The sequence below is a fragment of the Larimichthys crocea genome, chromosome X, assembly GCF_000972845.2.
Source record: "Larimichthys crocea isolate SSNF chromosome X, L_crocea_2.0, whole genome shotgun sequence".
NCBI classification, from domain to species: domain Eukaryota; kingdom Metazoa; phylum Chordata; class Actinopteri; family Sciaenidae; genus Larimichthys; species Larimichthys crocea.
In genome coordinates this window covers 19,584,462-19,605,070 of record NC_040020.1, presented here as the reverse complement: position 1 = coordinate 19,605,070, position 20,609 = coordinate 19,584,462, and the positions used below count along the sequence as shown (strand labels likewise).

At 41.1% G+C, this 20,609-nt stretch overlaps 1 protein-coding gene across 1 annotated transcript in view; it reads right to left on the bottom strand.

Moving 5' to 3' along the window:
* Positions 1–20,609, bottom strand: part of p2rx3b (purinergic receptor P2X, ligand-gated ion channel, 3b) — a 31,429-nt gene extending 10,820 nt beyond the window's left edge. The window contains exons 1-3 of the mRNA XM_027282603.1: positions 20,488–20,609; positions 18,818–18,953; positions 18,653–18,724 (exon numbers count right to left, since the gene is read on the bottom strand). Coding sequence (XP_027138404.1) covers positions 18,653–18,724; positions 18,818–18,953; positions 20,488–20,609 — 330 coding nt within the window. The remainder of the gene's footprint in view (positions 1–18,652; positions 18,725–18,817; positions 18,954–20,487) is intronic.

The following is a 20,609-nucleotide window of genomic DNA, read 5'->3' as shown; positions in this document are numbered from 1 at the left end:
TTTTATACCTGAAAATGATCCGATTAACTTAAACATGAAACCAAGAGTACCCAGTGTCCCACATGCTTAGAGTGGAATACTAGCATCAGTCATGGGGCTGATGCACAGGGTTGATGTGCTGACAATGGCACAGACTAAGATGGATTTCAAGACAACATATCCAGCTGGCTTGGTAAACTGATAGAGCCATACTGTATATAACTGGAACAGGGAGCTACATCCTATGCCCTGCTGAAAAAAGTACAGGACAAACCTGAAATAAATTCAGGTTCTGTGTGGATCCTACAAAACTAAACACAGTACTATAAAAGTACTCTTTTTCTATTCTACTTGCAATAATGTTAGACACAGAAGTTCACAAGTCACAAAACTGGACACTCAATCTGGAGATTGGCATATTGGCAAAAGATCTTGAATCTTGAATCTCCTTCCAGGAGATATGTCTTCAGCTGTCTACCTTTTGGTATTGCAAGACTACAATGTGCTCCAAAAGACGCAGAACAATGGCCTCACTCTGAGCAAGAAGTGCATGTTCACTACAGGGAACATAATCTTCATTGGTCACAAGGTTTCTGCAAAAGCATCAAGCAAGATCCAAACAAAGTTCAAGCAATTAAATGCCAGAACCAATGTCTGGAAGATGTGTGACACTTTATGAGCATGGCAAACTATCTGGCCAAGTTTGTGCCACAGTTGGCAACCATCAACACGAAACTAAAAGAAGAGAAAGAAAAATGAGAGAGAGAAAAATGAGTGGGGTTCCCACTCAGCCTTCAGGTAAACTGAATCCTAAAAGGAACAGGAAGAATGAGGAAGGAAGCAAGTTACATACTACATAACCTTCACCACGATTCCAGAACTTCACCAGAGTTTACGTCAGGACAGAGGAAGCTCCAGGAAATGTTCTAAGAACTACCTACATGCCACGGTCATATTGATAGATACTGACAGGAGTAAGGAGAAACAGAATCCACTTTAGACAGACAGGGAATTGTCCTAAGAAACCACCAGTCACTAGACTGTCACTTGCCATGGCACTGCTCTAGTGGCAGCTTGTTGCAGCAGCTCCCGTAAGCGTTTTGTGTTTTTTTGTCGCTTATCTTCTGTTTTGTCACATTTTTTCTACCTAAAGACTTTTTATACAACTCTTGTGGAATGGCTTTGGACCAAGTGGATGCTGTGTGGCTCCGACGCATTTTCTTGTTTTTCCTGGCACTTACAACTTTTGTTGTGCTGGGTAACCATGCTGACGGCAGCGGTCACATTGTTACTTTCGTGACCAGGTGCTAGTGCTCTCCAAACCTGCACTGCTGCCCAGAAAGAGACTACAGATCCCCGACGGGGTTAAGAGGAGTCGCCAGGGGTGCAGGGCCAGTGTCTTAAGAAGAGCTAGGAGGAGGAAATTTAAGCCGTTTCTTCGTACAGTTGTGATGGTAAATGTGAAGTCCCTGGCTAATAAGATGGACAAGCTGGGAGCGCTGACGAGGACTCAGCGGGAATATCGTGAGTGCAGTGTGATGTGTTTCACTGAGACATTGCTGCACGAACGTATATCGGTCGTGCAGTGCTTGTGAACAACAGGTGGTGTAATCCCGGACATATTACCCTGTGACATTGAACTGTTAGTCCTGAGCATGTGTCCTTATTAGAGAGATATACTTTACACCTTTCGTCAAACTCAGTTTTGACAGTTTTACAACTTTGAACTTTGACCTAATGAGGGGTGCCCCCCTTTCTCACTTCCTCAATTAATGCAAGATGAGATAAGAGAAAAGTTGTGCACACACACACACACACACACACACACACACACACACAGATAAGAACCCAAATGTTGTAGAAAAAAATAATTATAAAATCTGAGAAACAACCAATGAGAGAAAGGAGGTGTGGAAAACACTTTGTATGATTCCTTTAAAACAAGTGTGCGTCCGAGAATGACTGACTCGAGCAACAAAGAAATGCAGAATTCCACTTGACCTTAACTAGCCTCTGACCTTTTATTGAGGTGTATCAAATTGGGGGCTCAGATGAAAGAGGGTCATAATGGGTGTCTTTGAATGCGCACACACATACACAGACATATTACTATATTACATATTCCAAAATAAGGGAAAACTGTGTGGGAAAATGTTCTGGAAATGGCTGACTATCACCCAAAATTTTACCTTCAAAGGCTAAATGTTGTCTCTGTTGCCTCTTTTCTGGGTATAAAACCATACCTTAGAGCTGGTTGAATCAGACACCTGAGTCAGTGAATGCACAAGGTTGACGAGATGGACCGTGGTATGGGAAAACTTTAACTACTTCTTTTATTTTCTTCTGTCCAACAATTCCTATTTCCCGGTAAGTAATTTAACATTTTTTATTTGGTTTTGCAACAAATCTCTATCTCTTTCTCTCTCCATCTCTCCATCTGTGGACATGTCTCATTAATGCATGTTACTAACCAAACTTCCCCAGAGTTTCTGTGCTCTGTCGTCCAGCAGGTTCTCGTGGATCGTGGCTGCTGCTGTGATCCACTGCTGACGCCCACTACATATATTATTACTGTCATTATTACTACCATATCTGTTACTGTAATCATTTTGATCATTCATTGTAATTCATTGTCATTTTATCAGTCATTGTACAATATGTTTGTGTTGATTTGTCCTGTACACGTGACATCCGTTGCACGTCTGTCCGTCCTGGGAGAGGGATCCCTCCTCTGTGGCTCTTCCTGAGGTTTCTTCCACATTTTCTCCCTGTTAAAAGGGTTTTTGTGGGCAAGTTTTTCCTCACTCGAACCGAGGGTCTAAGGACAGAGGGTGTCACTCCCTGTACCGATTGTAAAGCCCTCTGAGGCAAATGTACTTTGTGACTTTGGGCTATATAAATAAAATTGATTTGATTTGAAATATCTTTTTTTATTTCTTGAAGTGACTTCTGACGAGTTTGAGTAACTTCTGAAAGATACAAGTTCATTGCTGCACTAGTATATTATTGCTATTAATATCTTTCTACAAAATAGCATTCTTCAAGCCGATATTTTACTACCGCTAAGAGTTTACAGGGACACACATTTTAGAAACTAGCCAGTAATATTAACATGTTTATATGTGATTTTAAAACAATGTTTTTTCTGTGTTATAAGACATTTTTGGTGCTTTTGGGATTTTGTTTTGTTTTCTACACTGAATGTCTTTTTTTTTATTTCTTGAAGTGACTTCTGACAAGTTTGAGGGCATCCAGCTCACGCAGTCAGATCTGCCAGCGCTACATGTGGAGTATCGGGTAAGTTGCAAAAACTTTCTAAAAAAAAAGTTTTAAAAAAAACTATTTCCGAGGATGGAAAGGGTGACATCTGGATTTCAATGATGTTTTATACAGAGCCTGGGCCTTCAGTTTCTCCTCCTTTGACAGAGTCCTGTGACAGAGGTACCTAGGCCAAAAAAAAACCTACGTCCGTCATCAAGGTAGGCAATGCTTTCTAAATATAAAATGATCTTTTTGTCTTGTCTCTTAATTGTCTTGTGAATTACATTTTTTTTTTTGGTCCCCAGTTGTGGAACAAAGGAGCTCTGCGACCCAAACCGTGGAGCCGGAAGTGCAGCCTGACAGCAGACACACAACGCGAAAAGCACAGAGCTATGGGACCCAAACTTTGGAGCCAGAAGTGCAGCCTGACAGCAGATACACAGCGAGGGAAGGAGTCGACTCACACCCACTGACTGTGGACAATCGTGAGAGACTGCAAAAGTTTGAGCTGTTCAAAATATCTCCTCTGCGGTTGGTCTCATTGGGAAAAAGCCCTAAAAGTGTGGTGTGACATTTAAAATAAATTAAAATGTAATAATAGCTAATGTAGGTGAACCGTCATCATTGACTACTGATAACTATTTCCAACCATTAGAAGACGCTCTGCTGTGTCTAAATCAAAACCTATCTTCCTCCGATTAAAATTATTTCCATCCTTTAGAACTGGCACTCCATCTGACTAACCAGACCCCATCCTCCTCCTCCTCATCCCCTTCCCCCTCCCCCTCCTCCTGCTCACAGCCGAATAAAAAAACAAGTTCCCCCTCCTTCTCCTCCTCCTACCCCAGCCGCTCCTTCATTTCAATCAGCTTCATTTCAAACTCCAAATTTAGAGGAAGTCCATGTCCAGCATTGTGGAGGAAACATGAGAGGTCAGGCTGATTCACTCCCCTAGGCCGCCCACCTCCTCCACCTCTTCTACCTCTTCTACCGCCTCCAACATGGTGACCGTGTCCCGCGACCGGTTTAACTGCCAGAAACATATCGGATCTTGCACAGTTTTTTATTTTTTTAACTTTAAAAAAAAAAAATTATATTAATGAAGAACACAACACAAACATTCCTTGACAACATCACAAATTATGTATGATAGTGCTTAAGACAGGGAACAAAACAAACAACAGCAACAACAGCAACAAAAAAAAAAAAGGATAAAAGACACTGGGGCCCAGAAAAACTGAGTAATACAAGTGGGTGAAAAATAATAAGTAAATACGTAGACAGTTAAGGCATTCCTGATATATGTGGTGAAAGAAGGGGGGACACCTCTGAAATTGGGGAATTATCTGGGGGATTTGACTGATGAGCTGGACGGTGACACCATTCAAGAATTTGCAGCCGCTGGTCCCAAAAGTTACGCCTACCAGACGAGACAAAAACATGTTTTGCTAAGCATGTTATTTTCCTGATGTATGTATCTCTTTTTTTTTTTTGTCTTTCTGCACTTTAAGTTCTACAGTGTGAACGGTGTGAACTGTGTGAATAAACGTCAGAATCAAGAACGGGAGTCTCGCATCCAATCAATGGGCGGCATAGTAGAACACTTCTGCATCAGTGAAGGCTCCAACATGAAGACAGACTAGCTGCAGGCCACATGCGGTAGAAGGAAGTGCCACATTTTGAATTGTTGGTGTGAATCCAAGGTGCAAGTGGACAAGGCTAGACAAGCAAGCATGTTGAGAAGGACGTCTTAAGAGTAGCATAAGTACCTGTTGACTGCCATTAAGTTTCTATCACAGACGTTTCATCTGTGCTAATCCTTAAAGTAACAGTGGACTTTTTCTGCAATTGATTATCCAGTCCAGCAAGAATCAAAGAGATTAAGTAAATTCACCATTAAGTTAATTAAAGTCAAAGATATTTTAAGTTTGACATCAAAGTGATGTACATAATTTCATACAAGTGAGTTTTCATGTTTAGACTGCACCAAGATTACAAATTGATTTTCTTACAATTTGTTACTTTCCATTTTATTACTCATTGATTTAGGTGTGTTATTATGATATGGTAGTGTTTGATGTGGATTTATGAAAAGGTTGAGCTAAAGTAATCAAAAGTGTATACATATTTACATTTAATTTAATCTTGAACACAATAGTTCAGTTCATATTTGCACATATAAGAGAACAAAACACATTTCATTCACATCTCAACCCATTTAACACTTTGTGCATTTAATATGTCATACACAAAGGAAAATACTGTTCTACCAACCTAAGAGGCCACCCACCGAGACCTTCAAAAATGTGGTGACACAGAGCAAACTACCCTATCACAGAAAGCTGATGCAGGTGAGCAAGTTGAAGATGCAGTTCCAGATACACAATCTCGGGGGTGCTGATAACACACACTCACTGAAAAAGGAAAAGCTCTGTTAGATGACAAATTGACCCATCTAAATGCAAGTTTTGTAAAGATGTACAGAAGATGGAAGTATCACATCAATGGCTTGAAACGGTCCATTAAGAACAATGATGCTGCTGACCTGATAGGTGAAATTGCAAATGCAATCAACACCACCCAAGTTGACATTGACAATACTTACCTCGAAATAATAGCCATCTCAAGTCCTGAACCTGACATTCATAGAATGAATGACACATGTCAGGTATTAACTAGGTTTGCAAATCTAAGGCTCAACACTTCTGCAGTGGTAATGATTCTGAAGACATATTTTGGCCTGATGCTAAGTCAGTGTTTGACAGCACGGTATCTAGTGTCTCCTCAGCTCAAACCAGTAAGTCAAAAACCTCTTCCAAAGTGTCCAGACACTCTTCCATCCTGTCCATAAACGCAAAACAAGCAGCAGCTGAAGTTGCAGCTACACAAGAGGTGATAAAGATAATGAATGCACATCAACAAAAGGAAGAAATTCAAAGACTGGAGGTGGAAGATCAATCTTAAAGGCTGAAAGAGAAGCTAAAGAAAGGGAAATTGAAGCAGAGAGCGCTAAAAAAAGAGCTCAGTTTATAGCAGAAAGTGCTGATAGAAATATGAAGCTGGAAGAGAAAAGGAGAGAAGTGGAACGGTTGGAGGAACTTAAAGGACATGTTGCAGCACAAGCGAGACTGCAAGTTTATTCAGAATCTCTCCATCCGCCACTTGCACTTAACCCTTTAAGTGACCCATTTTTCCCCTCCCTTCAAGCACCGGTTTCCCAAGCTCTTCCTGCACAACAAGCCAAGCCCACTCAAGTTCATCACCCACATGAGGTTACAGACAGCAAAAAGTCTCTCTCATATCCCTCTATGTACATCATATATTCTGCCCCACAACCAGCCACATTTACTCAAGTTCCTGTAAGTCAAGCCATCACTCCAACATCACTTCCACTCATTCAACAAACCCTAACCACCCAAGTTCCTGCCACTTAAGCAGTCCCTTTTTCGACTTCTCATGAAGCTTCCAATGACCTCGTGAGAACACTTGCTGATGCAATCACAGCTAATGGAGTACCAATCCCAGAACCTGAGGTCTTCAAGGGAGATCTTCTCAAGTGTAATGATTGGAAGCTTTCCTTCTGTACTCTGATTGATCACAAGAACCTCCCAACTCAAGAAAAGCTCTTCTTTTAATGCAAGTATGTTGGTGGCACAGCAAAGAGAGCTATTGAAGGACATTTTCTTGCAGGAACAGAAACAGCTTATTGTGCTGCATGGGACCTACTTGAAGACAGATTTGGTAATCCATTTATAGTTGTTAAATCATACCGTGACAAGATACATGCATGGCATAAAATTGGCCCCAAAGACAGTGAAAACCTCATGCATGGCATAAAATTGGCCCCAAAGACAGTGAAAACCTTTATGAGTTTGTGGATTTTCTAAGCAGTGTGGAATCAACCAGGCCATATGTTCAAGGTCTGCAAACTCAACTGTGTGGAAAACCAAAGGATTACTGTCAAGATCAAGATTGTGGGAAGAAAGACCAAGAACAAGAGGTGAGACGCAAACAAGAAAGGTCAAATGACAACAAAAGGCACAAGGACCAAGAGTCTGAAACAATAGAAACACCACAAGCTACTTCCAACCGAGTTGTTCAAGAGAAGAGTAGCACGTACACCTCATCTATCGTTCCAGTCTATGTTTGTTGTCATTTGAACTTTCTTGTTTGTGTCTCACCTCTTGTTCTTGGTCTTTCTTCCCACGATCTTGATGTAGGCATGTCGGATGGCATTTTGCACATGAGTCACACACACTTCTAGATGTACAAGCTTTGGAGTTATGACCACTCTTAAGGCAGCCTTTGCGCAATGCTTAAGTCTTGCTATGGCCCTTACGGCTCTCTTCCAATCTGAAAACTTTTGGAGGCGGTCCATTAGTCACCTTTCCTCCTTTGCCTTTGTAGCATGAACCTGTGCTCTTTTGATTTCTGGGTCATCCTCATTGAGCTCTCCCACCTTAATCTCTTCTTCCTTAGGGAGGTCCTTTTGCTCAGAAGAGGGCTTAGTGGCTGGTAGAACTTTCTTTATGATGATATGGTGGCTCACACCAATTTCATCCTCATGATCATCATCAAGCGTTGTGAAAGGTCTTAAACCAAGATCCAATGAAGCTACAACACTTGAGGAAAGAAAGGATGCTGAACAATTCATAATCCGTGTAGCTCAAGAAGAAGTGTTCAGTGAAGAAATCAAGTCTCTAATACAAAAGAAAGGGATACAAAAGAACAAGTCAAGTGAGCTGTACAAGTTAAATCCATTCTTGGATAGTCATGATATCCTGAGGGTGGGAGGGAGATTGACACAAGCAGCACTCCATCCCCATGTCAAACATCCAGCTATCCTCCCAAAAGGACACCAAAGCTGGCGAAGGGTCTTCCAAGGAGCTGATGGAAGGGTCAGAAAACTTAAACTGTTACTTAGGGACACGACACAAGAAAGTAAAGGCACTCACACAACTAAGCCCGTTTACTTAAAAAAGGCCCATACACAAAACAGTACTATTGCTTGAGGCTGAATAGATTATTAAGCTCTTGAATCATGTTTTTTGGTGTATTAGTTTATTTACATCAATATCTTCTATGGTCCTGTTAACAATGTCAGTTTGCATTATAAATAACTAGGGCTGTCAATCGATTAAAAAAAATTAACTAATTAATCGCAAAAATTTCTGTAATTAATCGCGATTAATCTATCAATAAATGTATCAATAAATTAAATGCATTTTTCTGAGACTGAAGCTTATAATGAATATTTATTTATGTAAAATGATCAAATTAATGTAGAATAAACTCAGATAAAGTATATGAAATTCATTCATGTTATTGGCTTAAGGTGCACATATGCACAGTGCAAACAGAAAAAAGCCAGAATGAGGAAATATACTGAGGAGTGCCACACTCCTGTAGTGTAGACTGGGTGTTTTGCTTTGAGGTGATATGTTAAAGTCGTGTTACTTCTGTGGAATTTAAATTCGGCTTTGCAAACTGTGCAAATTGCCTTGTTTTTGTCCAACGAGCCGTCGGGCAACTTTTTAAAATGAAATGTTCCCCGTAAAAGTACGTCCTTATCTATCTTTACACCACAGACTCTCCTTTAGTTAGGATAGATCATAGACATATATGCACAGACTCTCCTTTAGTTAGGATAGATCATAGACATATATGCACAGACTCTCCTTTAGTTAGGATAGATCATAGACATATATACACAGACGCCTCACTGAGCAGGTTGGTCCGTTGCTGCGATACGTTAACGTGTCCGCCATATTGGATGTGGCAGATCTGCCCGTAAACTAAAACAAGCAGGGCCGGTTTTAGCTATGGGCAATGTGGGCGACCGCCCAGGGCGCAGTCTCCGTGAGGGCTTTAAGTTAATGCCTCTTATACACCCATTCACACACACACTAATATATCTGGGAAACAAAGCTCTACTTTGCCACATCCAAAATGGCGGCCGCCACCGGAAGTAAACAAAACCGCGTTAATTGCGTTAATTTTTTTTAACGCGTTAATTCTTTAAAATTAATCGACAAAATTAACGCGTTAATTTTGACAGCACTATAAATAACACATTGTGTGATGGTGGGATTGTAATTGCAGCCGTTCTGTAAATTTATTTTGACATGTGTGCTTTTATTTTGAAATACTAAAAACGGAAGATGTGCATGTTAGCTACACCCACCTGTAAAAGAAATGTTACCTCGTTAGTTCATTTTTTTTGTTGTTATACTGTGCATAGTTTCATTACACGACAGCAGGGGTCGGGAACCTTTTTGGCTGAGAGAGCCATGAAAGCCACATGTTTTAAAATGTATTTCCGTGAGAGCCATATAATAATGAATACAAATAAATGCGTGCATTTTTAAGTAAGACCAACAATTTTAGAGTTTAATAAGTCTCTGAATTCATTCTTTTTAATAACATTAGCTAACCAATAGTAAATAAAATACTTCTTAACATTAATGCGACTTCTGGTGCTGCATGGTCCCGATCGTGCACCAATCCCCATAGCAACTGCTCTGTTTCGGATGTAGACGCACATGGGCACTCACATACTTCTGAGTCGTTAGCTCATAAGCAGTTTCTTTTCCGAGTTGTTCTGTATCGTTAAATTGAACAAAATAACACGAAACATAACTGTTTACTCTCCTACTAATTTTAATTGGGGCATTTTGCAACCAAGGTAAAGACATTAAACGTGTGGTACACGTTTCGAAGGCTGGGCGCAGAGAAGACCACCGGGCTCTCTCCAAGGGGAGGGGGAGAGAGGGAGATGCCAAGGCTCCGTAGACTAAAACACACTAAAACACGGTTAAACCTTTCAATAACAGAGGCCTTCAGATTGCTTGCTGTGGCAAAGTGTACAATGTTGTGCTTCTTCATCAAAGCATCAAAACTCTTGTTGAAAAACTCTTTACCGGCAGATCTACTTGAAATTGGTTTAAAGGCCTAGGGACAAAAAATCTGTTTCTGGTGAAATGTATTCTGGCTTGTATATACAGAGTGTAGGTATCTTGCTCTTGTAAAAAATCTTTAACATTTTCCACACTGACATTCTTTCCCATTTCATCCTGCACACCCCTATGGAGTCCATCTACACCTCCAAAACTAGCCGGATGGGCCGGGTTGTAATACACTCTTTTCATGACCCGTCTCACTGCCATCCTGCCTGCCTGCCTGCAACAAACTCTCAGGGTTTACTGAAAAACACACCACTCTGGGATTGCTTTTTATTTCTTTTAATGACTGTATTGTAATAGGATACATCAAAGGTTAAGATACATACAGGATAAAGATACATAAAAGATAAGGTATGATGATAAGATAAGGTGTAATACTGAACATTGGTTGCCAAAAGGAGATGACTAGTCTTTAATCATGTTCAAATCTGAACAAAAACACAGTGATCTAAACTAGTCTGAAGAATGTTGTGCGATCTTTTCAATTCGCTCGGGATATTCACAGACGTGTTATTCTGCAAATGAAAAATCAACACATCCGCAAACAAAGTGTACAGAGTGAGCAAATGACAGGGTGTTATAACAAAAGAGTCCTTAATCCAATCTTTCACAATTTTTTCAAAGGTCTCTCACAAATCAGATGCAATCGCACACCGTTCCATGACTTCCCAAGCTGTATGTCCAGCGTGAGAACAAACTCTGTCCATAATACTCGCTGACTCCTCCTCTTCGTGCTTTACGGTAACGTATTGTGTCACTTCCGGTATCGGTGTAGTTGCCACGGTGCTCTCTGCTCTGCTCACCTGAACAGATTTCCGTATATTTCTCACATCAGAGACTATCTACTTATCTCTGCACTACTCTCTGACTTGTTCTGTCTGTGCACGAACAGGTCTCTTAACTCTAGTAACTACAATCTGATAGTTTCTCCAGTTTCTGTTAGCCACACTAACTAGCCTAGCTATAGCAATGGCGTCCCTCTCCTCTCCTCTCTCCTCTCCTGCTCTCTCCTGTCCTGTGTGCCACATGTTCAGTTACTCCTCGTCCTCCTTTAGTGATAACGGTACTTGTAATAAATGTAGTTTATTTGTAGCTTTGGAGGCGAGGGTCAGTGAGTTAGAGGCACGGTACCGCACCACCGAACAGTCAGTAGCTCAGATAGTTAGCCAGTCCCCTGTAGCCGGTGCGGTACAGCCACAGGTAGCTTCAGCTAGCCGTCCCCCGGTAGTTCCCGAGCAGCCGGGAGGCTGGGTGACTGTTCGAAGGAGGCATAGCCCCAAACTGAAGCCCACGGTACACCACCAACCGCTCCACGTTTCAAACAGATTTTCCCCGCTCAGCGACACACCCGCTGAGAGGCCAACTCTGGTCATTGGCAGCTCCATAGTCCGAAACGTGAAGTTAGCGACACCGGGGGCCATAGTTAAATGCATCCCGGGGGCCAGAGCGGGCGACATCGAGTCTTTTTTGAAACTGCTGGCTAAGGATAAGCGTAAATACAGTAAGATTGTTATTCACGTCGGCGGTAATGACACCCGGTTACGCCAATCGGAGGTCACTAAAATTAATGTTTCATCGGTGTGTGAATACGCCAAAACGATGTCGGACTCCGTAGTTTTCTCTGGTCCCCTCCCCAATGTGACCAGTGATGACATGTTTAGCCGCATGTCGTCATTTCACCGCTGGCTGTCGAGGTGGTGTCCAGCAAACGATGTGGGCTTCATAGACAATTGGACACCTTTCTGGGGAAAACCTGGTCTGATTGGGAGAGACGGCATCCATCCCACTTTGGATGGAGCAGCTCTCATATCTAGAAATATGGCCAAGTTTATTAGCTGACCAAAATCATGTCGACAACCCAGAGTTGAGACCAGGAAGCAGAGCTGCAGTCTTACACGCTTCTCTGCGCCTCCATTAGAGCAGTTGCCCACCCAGTCCTTTAGTATAGAGACTGTGTCTGTCCCCCGTCCACCTACATTATTTAAAGATAAAACAAACAGAAGAGGAGTTCATCATAAAAACTTAATACAAATTAAATCAACATCTCCAACAGTCCAAAATAAGAGAATTAAATGTGGACTATTGAATATCAGGTCTTTGTCATCTAAAGCTGTCTTAGTCAATGAATTAATATCTGACTATGATATTGATTTGTTTTGCCTCACTGAAACCTGGCTGCAGGAGGATGAATATGTTAGCTTAAATGAATCCACTCCTCCGAGTCATTATAATACTCATGTTCCTCGAAGTACTGGTCGAGGTGGTGGAGTTGGAGCCATATTTGACTCAAGTCTATTAATAAATCCCAAACCTAAACTAAATTATAATTCATTTGAAAGTCTTGTCCTTAGCCTCACTCACCCAACCTGGAAAACTTTACAGCCAATTTTATTTGTTACAGTATATCGAGCTCCAGGTCCTTATTCTGAATTTTTATCTGAATTTGCAGAATTTGCATCAGGCTTGATCCTTAAAACAGATAAAGTAATTATTGTAGGTGATTTTAACATTCATGTGGACAACCACAATGATAGTCTTAGTACTGCGTTTATCTCTCTATTAGACTCAATTGGCTTTTGTCAAAGTGTAAATAAACCGACTCATTGTCTGAACCACACTCTTGATCTTGTTCTTTCATATGGCATTGAAATTGATAATATAATAGTCTTCCCACAGAATCCTCTTCTGTCTGACCATTTTTTAATAACCTTTGAGTTCATACTACCGGACTATAAGCCTTTGTGTAGAAGCTTCTACAGCAGATGTTTATCTGATAGTGCTGTAGCCAAATTTAAGGAAGTGATTCCTTCAGCATTGAATCAAATGCCATGTCTAACTGTAACAGAGGACTTGTCTACTTCCTTTAGCCACCCACAAATAGACCATCTTGTTGATAGTATTACAGGCTCATTACGGACAACTCTAGACTCTATTGCACCTCTGAAAAAGAAGATAATTAAACAAAGAAGGCTAGCACCATGGTATAGCCAGCAGACTCGTAAATTAAAGCAAGAGGCACGTAAATCTGAACGCAAATGGCGTGCCACTAAACTGGAAGAATCTCATCTAGTCTGGCAAGATAATCTCAAAACATACAGGAAGGCTCTCCGTAATGCCAGAGCAGCCTATTACTCTTCTTTAATTGAGGAGAATAAGAACAACCCCAGGTTTCTCTTCAGCACTGTAGCCAGGCTAACAGAGAATCACAGCTCTACTGAACCATCTATTCCTTTAGGTCTAAGTAGCAATGACTTCATGAGCTTCTTTAATGATAAGATTATAACTATTAGAGACAAAATCCATCACCTCTTGCCCTCAACAGACATTGATCTGCATTCTGATACAGCAAGTTTTGAAACAGCTGTAAAACCTGATATGTATTTAGACTGTTTTTCCCCCATCGACCTTCATCAAATAACTTTAATCATTTCTGCAGCTAAGCCGTCATCCTGTCTCTTAGACTCCATCCCAACCAGGTTGCTCAAGGATGTTTTACCTGTAGTTAGTAATTCGTTATTGGATATGATTAATCTGTCTTTATTATCAGGATATGTACCACAGTCCTTTAAGGTAGCTGTAATTAAACCTCTTCTTAAAAAGCCCACTCTAGACCCAGAGGTCTTAGCCAACTACAGACCGATATCAAACCTTCCCTTTCTGTCTAAGATACTTGAGAAAGCTGTAGCTAATCAGCTGTGTGACTTTCTCCATAACAATAGTCTATTTGAGGATTTTCAGTCAGGATTTAGAGTGCATCATAGCACAGAGACCGCATTAGTCAAAGTTACAAATGACCTCCTAATGGCATCAGACAAAGGACTCATCTCTGTACTTGTCCTGTTAGATCTTAGTGCTGCATTTGACACCATTGACCATCAAATTCTTTTACAGAGACTGGAACATCGAATTGGCATCAAAGGAACCGCCCTAAGCTGGTTTAAATCGTACTTTTTAGATCGATCTCAGTTTGTTCACGTCAATGATGAATCCTCCATGCAGACCAAAGTTTGTCATGGAGTCCCACAAGGTTCTGTACTTGGACCACTTCTATTCAGTTTATATATGCTTCCTTTAGGGAACATTATTAGGAATCACTCTATCAATTTTCATTGTTATGCTGACGACACCCAATTATATTTATCGATCAAGCCTGATGCAACCAATCAGTTAACTAAACTCCAAGCATGCCTTAAGGATATAAAAAGTTGGATGACCTACAATTTTTTGATGTTAAATTCAGACAAAACTGAAGTTCTTGTAATTGGACCCAAACACCTCAGAAACTCTCTTTCTAGAGACTTAGTTACTTTAGATGGGATCACCCTGGCCTCCAGCTCCACTGTAAAGAATCTTGGAGTTGTTTTTGATCAGGATTTGTCCTTTAACGTCCACATAAAACAAATTTCGAGGACTGCATTCTTCCACTTACGTAACATCGCTAAAATCAGACGCATTGTCTCTCAGGCGGATGCAGAAAAACTAGTCCACGCATTTGTTACTTCAAGGCTGGACTATTGTAACTCTTTGTTATCAGGCTGCTCTAATAAGTCTCTTAGGACTTTGCAGTTAATTCAGAATGCTGCTGCACGTGTTCTGACAGGAACCAAGATCAGAGATCACATCTCTCCCATTTTGGCTTCCTTGCATTGGCTACCTATTAAATCTAAAATAGAATTTAAAATTATTCTCCTTACTTACAAAGCTCTTCATGGTCAGGCACCATCTTATCTAAAAGAGCTCATAATACCTTATTACCCCTCTAGAACACTGCGCTCTCAGGACGCTGGGTTCCTTGTGGTTCCTATAGTTTCCAAAAGTAGATTGGGAGCCAGAGCTTTCAGCTATCAGGCTCCTCTTCTGTGGAACAAACTACCTTTCTGGGTTCAGGAGGCAGACACGGTCAACACCTTTAAGAATAGACTTAAGACTTTCCTTTTTGATAAAGCCTATAGTTAGGGCTGGCTCAGGTCATCCCTTAGTTATGCTGCCATAGGATTAGACTGTCGTTTTATCAGTCATTGTACAATATGTTTGTGTTGATTTGTCCTGTACACGTGACATCCATTGCACGTCTGTCCGTCCTGGGAGAGGGATCCCTCCTCTGTGGCTCTTCCTGAGGTTTCTTCCACGTTTTTCCCTGTTAAAAGGGTTTCTGTGGGCAAGTTTTTCCTCACTCGAACCGAGGGTCTAAGGACAGAGGGTGTCACTCCCTGTACAGATTGTAAAGCCCTCTGAGGCAAATGTACTTTGTGACTTTGGGCTATACAAATAAAATTGATTTGATTTGATAATGTTGCTTAGTCGTCTGATTTCAACCAGTGTTGTGACAGCGTCTCTATCTGTTGAAACTCTGTTGCAAAGATCCTGTATCAAAATCTCAATCAGATGGATAATGATCATCCGCTCTTCTACATAAGTTTTCTCCAATAATTACCCATGATTAATAAACAAAATAGAAACAAGAGAACAAACTTATTCACCGGTGTCACCAGTTTCAGTTCTCCTATTTTGAGTATGTCCTGGCCAATCAGCTTGTTGTACATGCTGCTGATGGAATCCTGGATGTTCCTCACGGATCTGAGCTCATGTAATAGAGTCTGCACCACGGTTTTGACCCTGGCGTCGTCCTCTCGGATGTTGCGCACGGTCAGGAGACGTTGGATGGAAGGAATGAAGTGAGGGGTGAAAAGCATCTTCATTATCCAGTGAAAGTTGATCTGGTAGTTCATCTTCCACATCTTCCACACACGGGTGCTGTCTTTGGCTAGGTTGGTTGATCTGACACCCGTAGCACTGCCCGTGTCGAAACTTGTGAAGGGTGATGTTGAGCAGATGGATGACGGCTGCCTTTACACCGTTGAAGAAAGCTGACGACACCACTCCGTCCATCTCGTCAGCCATGTTTTCACTCTTTATAGGAGTGGATGTAGCCGGTGAAGGGGGTCTCCTTTTAAGTGTTGCACAGGTAAGGGGGTGTAGTTTCAGAACGACAGAGTTTTCCATCTTCCATCTTCTCCTTCCACACAGCTCCCGGCAGATCTATCAGCGTCTGGAATACGCCGCAGTCTGAATTAAAACTCTCCAAGAGAAAGTGCTCCGTAGCTCCTCTCTCTCCGGATGTCTGGAGAGTGGCCCTTTAAGAACCAGCGACCGGAGGGACAGGTTCTCGATTGCCAGACCGCGTTGAAAGTAGCTTTGGTCTCGGCCTCCAATCTGGGCTGTTAAGCGGCTACAGGGCCTTCCGATCCTCGGGATGCTCGGTGTGGCTGATTAGGGCAGAGTGATTTGGAATCACCAGTCTCAGCACTGCCCAGTCATTGGAACTCAGCATCCCTACAGCGGACAGAGGCCCCACTGTTTCACCCTCATTCCTCTGATACAGCCAAAGCTCACTTGTTTCATACTTGAACACATAGCCCCAATAGCCTTGCACTCCGTACGGCTCCAGAGACCATTCCCCATGCAGAGAATTGCACAGGGACGCTTGCAGTCGGCACAGATAGACTACGCTCTTCTTTGGAGCATCAGCGTTCAAGCTTGATTCTTGAAAGATTGTAACAGGCGTCTCACATATCAGAGATGTGATGACTCTCTTGTGCTGTAAATTCTGCATTTCTTCGTTGCTCGAGTCAGAAACATCATTGTCTCTGTCGGAAATAGATCTTTTCAGCAGCATGATGAGTTTCTTTTTTTTTTCGCCAAGATGGTTTTGAGTCATTCTCAGACACACACTCGTTTTAAAGGAATCGTACAAAGTGTTTTCCACACCTCCTTTCTCTCATTGGTTGTTTCTCAAATTTTATTATTATTATTATTATTTTCTAAAACATTTGGGTTCTTATCTGTGTGTGTGTGTGTGTGTGTATGTGTGTGTAAAACTCACAAAGGGTTAAAAGAGAAGACACTTTCACATAACTTTTTTCTTATCTCATCTTGCACTAATTGAGGAAGTGAGGAAGGAGGGGGGGGGGGGGCTCATTAGGTCAAAGGTCAAAGTCATAAAACTGTCAAAATGGGGTCAAACTGAGTTTGACAAAAGGTATGAAGTATATCTCTCTCATATTATCTGCCAAGGGAGTTTACATCCCACCATCAGCTGATGTGTGACGTCATCATCCCAATCACAGCCAGACTGCAAATGGACCATCATAATGCATTCATGGCCATCTTTGGAGATTTTAACCACACCACTCTCTGCTACACTGCCAACCTTTCAGCAGTATGTGACCTGCCCCACCAGAGACAATACAACCTTGCACTTAGTGTATGCTAATGTTAAGGAAGCATACAACTCAACTGTCCTTCCCCCCCTTGGCAGATCTGATCACAATTGGTACTTTTCACCTACTGGTTTATCGCTTTGTGGCGTGGAGTAGGAGCAACCGCATTGTCTTGAATGTGGCCAAAATAAGGGAGATGATTGTGGACTTCAGGAAGACTAGGTCTGACCTGAGCACAGTTTCCATCCTGGGTGAGGAGGACAAGTACTTGGGCATGCACCTGGATAACAGACTGGACTAGAGATGCAACACTGAGGCTGTCTAAAGGAAGGGACAGAGCAGACTCTACTTCCTGATGAAGCTCTGGTCTTTTACTTTGTGCAGCAAGATATTGCAGATGTTCCACCAGTCTGTTGTTGTGAGTGCAGTCTTCTTTGCAGCCATACTGGGAGAGCAGCATCAGAGCCAGTGACACAAAAAAACTGAACAATCTGCTCAAGAAGGCTGGCTCTGTGCTGGGGACTGCCCTGGAGCCCCTGCAGCTGGCTGTGGAAAAAAGGATGCTCCACAAACTGCTCAGTATTATGGACAACAAGTCCCATCCACTACATGACCTCCTGCTTAAACAGAAGTTTCAGTCAGAGACTCTTGCAGTTTTCATTGTACAATAATTCCCTCTCTGCAGAGAGAGTTGAACAGTTGAGCTGATGGACATAATAAGGGATGCACATTTGCACAAGTTATTGCACGAGTTCATAGGTATATTTTTCTTCGGTATATTTTTCTTATGTATATTTTGTAGTGTACTTTTACTGTGTCACCATTTTTATCGCATGCCTGTGTATAGTTTCTGTGTTACTGTCTTACTTGTTATGCTGCTGCAACAAAAGAATTTCCCTTTGGGAATCAATAAAGTACCATCTATCTATCTATCTATCTATCTATCTATCTATCTATCTATCTATCTAGATCAGGCGAAGTTTCAAGGGCTCCTGTGAGACTTAACCCTAACCTTAGCTTAATGGCATTCAATTCCATCGCATTCATCATACACAGTTGCATATTTATGATTGAGCAGTATTGCACTCTGAAACTGGGAGCACCAAATTGCAAAAAATACGACATCTTACATAGTGTTGCTTTAATTCTGAGACATAGGTGGCATAGGCATAGGCATAGGCATAATAATGTGACACTAATAATAGTAGTAATAGTATAATGACAACTGACCTCAGGACAGTATCCTTGGACTTGGTTCTCTGTAGTGATCAATTTGGTGATAATGCAAAAGACTGAAGCTCCCTGTGAAAAAACAAATATACAACATATTACTATTGCTACTGTATCCATCTGTCATGTATTTGTCCATCCATCCATCCATCCATCCATCCATACCTGTGTCGGGGTGACGTAGTCTGCAACATCCATGACCTTGTCATTGTAGACTCCAAATCCTTTGACCTTGGTCATCACTGAGGATTCAATAGCTGTGTCCCTTACTTGATAGGCCTTTTCAACAAGAAACACCCACCTGAAACACACACAAATGGTTTGTGTGTTTATATACATAACCATCACCTCCTTATGTAGTTCATGTGCTATTGGTGTCAAGGTTTGGACATTAACTCAAATGAGCCCTGTAACTTATGAGCTACAATACAGCTGGCAGATGTCACAAAATTCCACACCAGTGCATTAAAGATGTCAAACTAACTAGATAAATAAGGTGCCGTTTAACAACAACAGTGAGCAGTCAGGTCAGAATGAGCAACAGACAGCTGAATGACCATGACCAGGGCTATCATGGTAGAGGTTTTGAGGTCCATTGTAAACTTGACATGTGAGGCCCTGCTCTTTGATATGCAAGTACATAGTTATACCTAAGGGCACAGGTTTGCATATGGACAGTCAGGACATGTTATCTGCTTTACTGCCCTTTAAATGATTACTCTAGGTAGATTTCTGTCTGGGCCATAGACTGCAGATATGCTCAACCACATCACCTTATCCAAAATTAAATTAACCTCATCCTTGACTTCCAGTCGGTAAAGAGAAGGAGATATTGATGCATTCAAGGACCTCTCCTTGTCTATTCAGCCCTTGGTTGGTTTCCACAGAGGGAAGTAATGGGAACTGAGATGTGGGAACTCACATGTCCACAAATTACTCAGCAAATTACATGGCACTTAGTGTTAGTCCTGCATGGAACAATGCTTGCTGCAGACCATTATTGGTAATAGACTTTCCCCAGTACCCACTTATTATGATATATATAACTGACTGAAACTAATTTTGAATTTCTCTCTGTCTCCTCCCTCCCACAGAACCAGACATAGAGTGAGTTTTTTTTTTTTTAACTTAGGCTTTAATTAGTCTGAACATGTTTTAATAGCATTTTAATGACAATGATTATATTAACTGGTCCTAGTTGTTGAAGTAGCCACTGAATGCTGTATTGTGTTTAACCTTGAGGGCCAATCATCAAACACAATTATTGGATATTATCCAGTTGGGACATGTCCCTGTCTTTGATCTTTATATTTTTAAATGTATACTTTTTAAAGTATATATATATTTTCTATCTTTAGTTGCTGTATTTTCTCTCTATCACACTAAGAATATACATGTTAATATGAGTAAATCTATTTAAAATGCAATATCAGTTACACAGTTTTAAAGACTGCACTGTCCACACACACATGTATCAATTTGCATCTAGATGATAAAAAATTTATAATGTATCTAATTTAGTCTTATTGTTTGTAACTAGTGAAAATGTGTAATATTTATTACAGTTTTGAATGTATATATTGTATATAATATTATAATATATTAAAATATATCTGTAAATAGTTCACACCATCTATAATACTTATAATACACAAATAAAAATGACAATGAATATGACTAAGTGTTTAGATTTTAAAAACATTATACTTTCATTTTAGGCTTGTCCTGTCATGTCATCAACACCAGTAAATTATTTTCTTTCTAATTAGTTAATCATTAATCTTATTTCTGTATTACAGGTATCTGTGACGTATAAAGATAATGGAAATACTCACCCTATGAAGTAAGTGAGGATGAGGACTTGGACGACACGATTGATGATGCCAATGGTCCAGCTTTTCACCACGACTGACTTGGTGGTTTCATAGGTGAAGAAGTCTGTTATACAAGACCACAT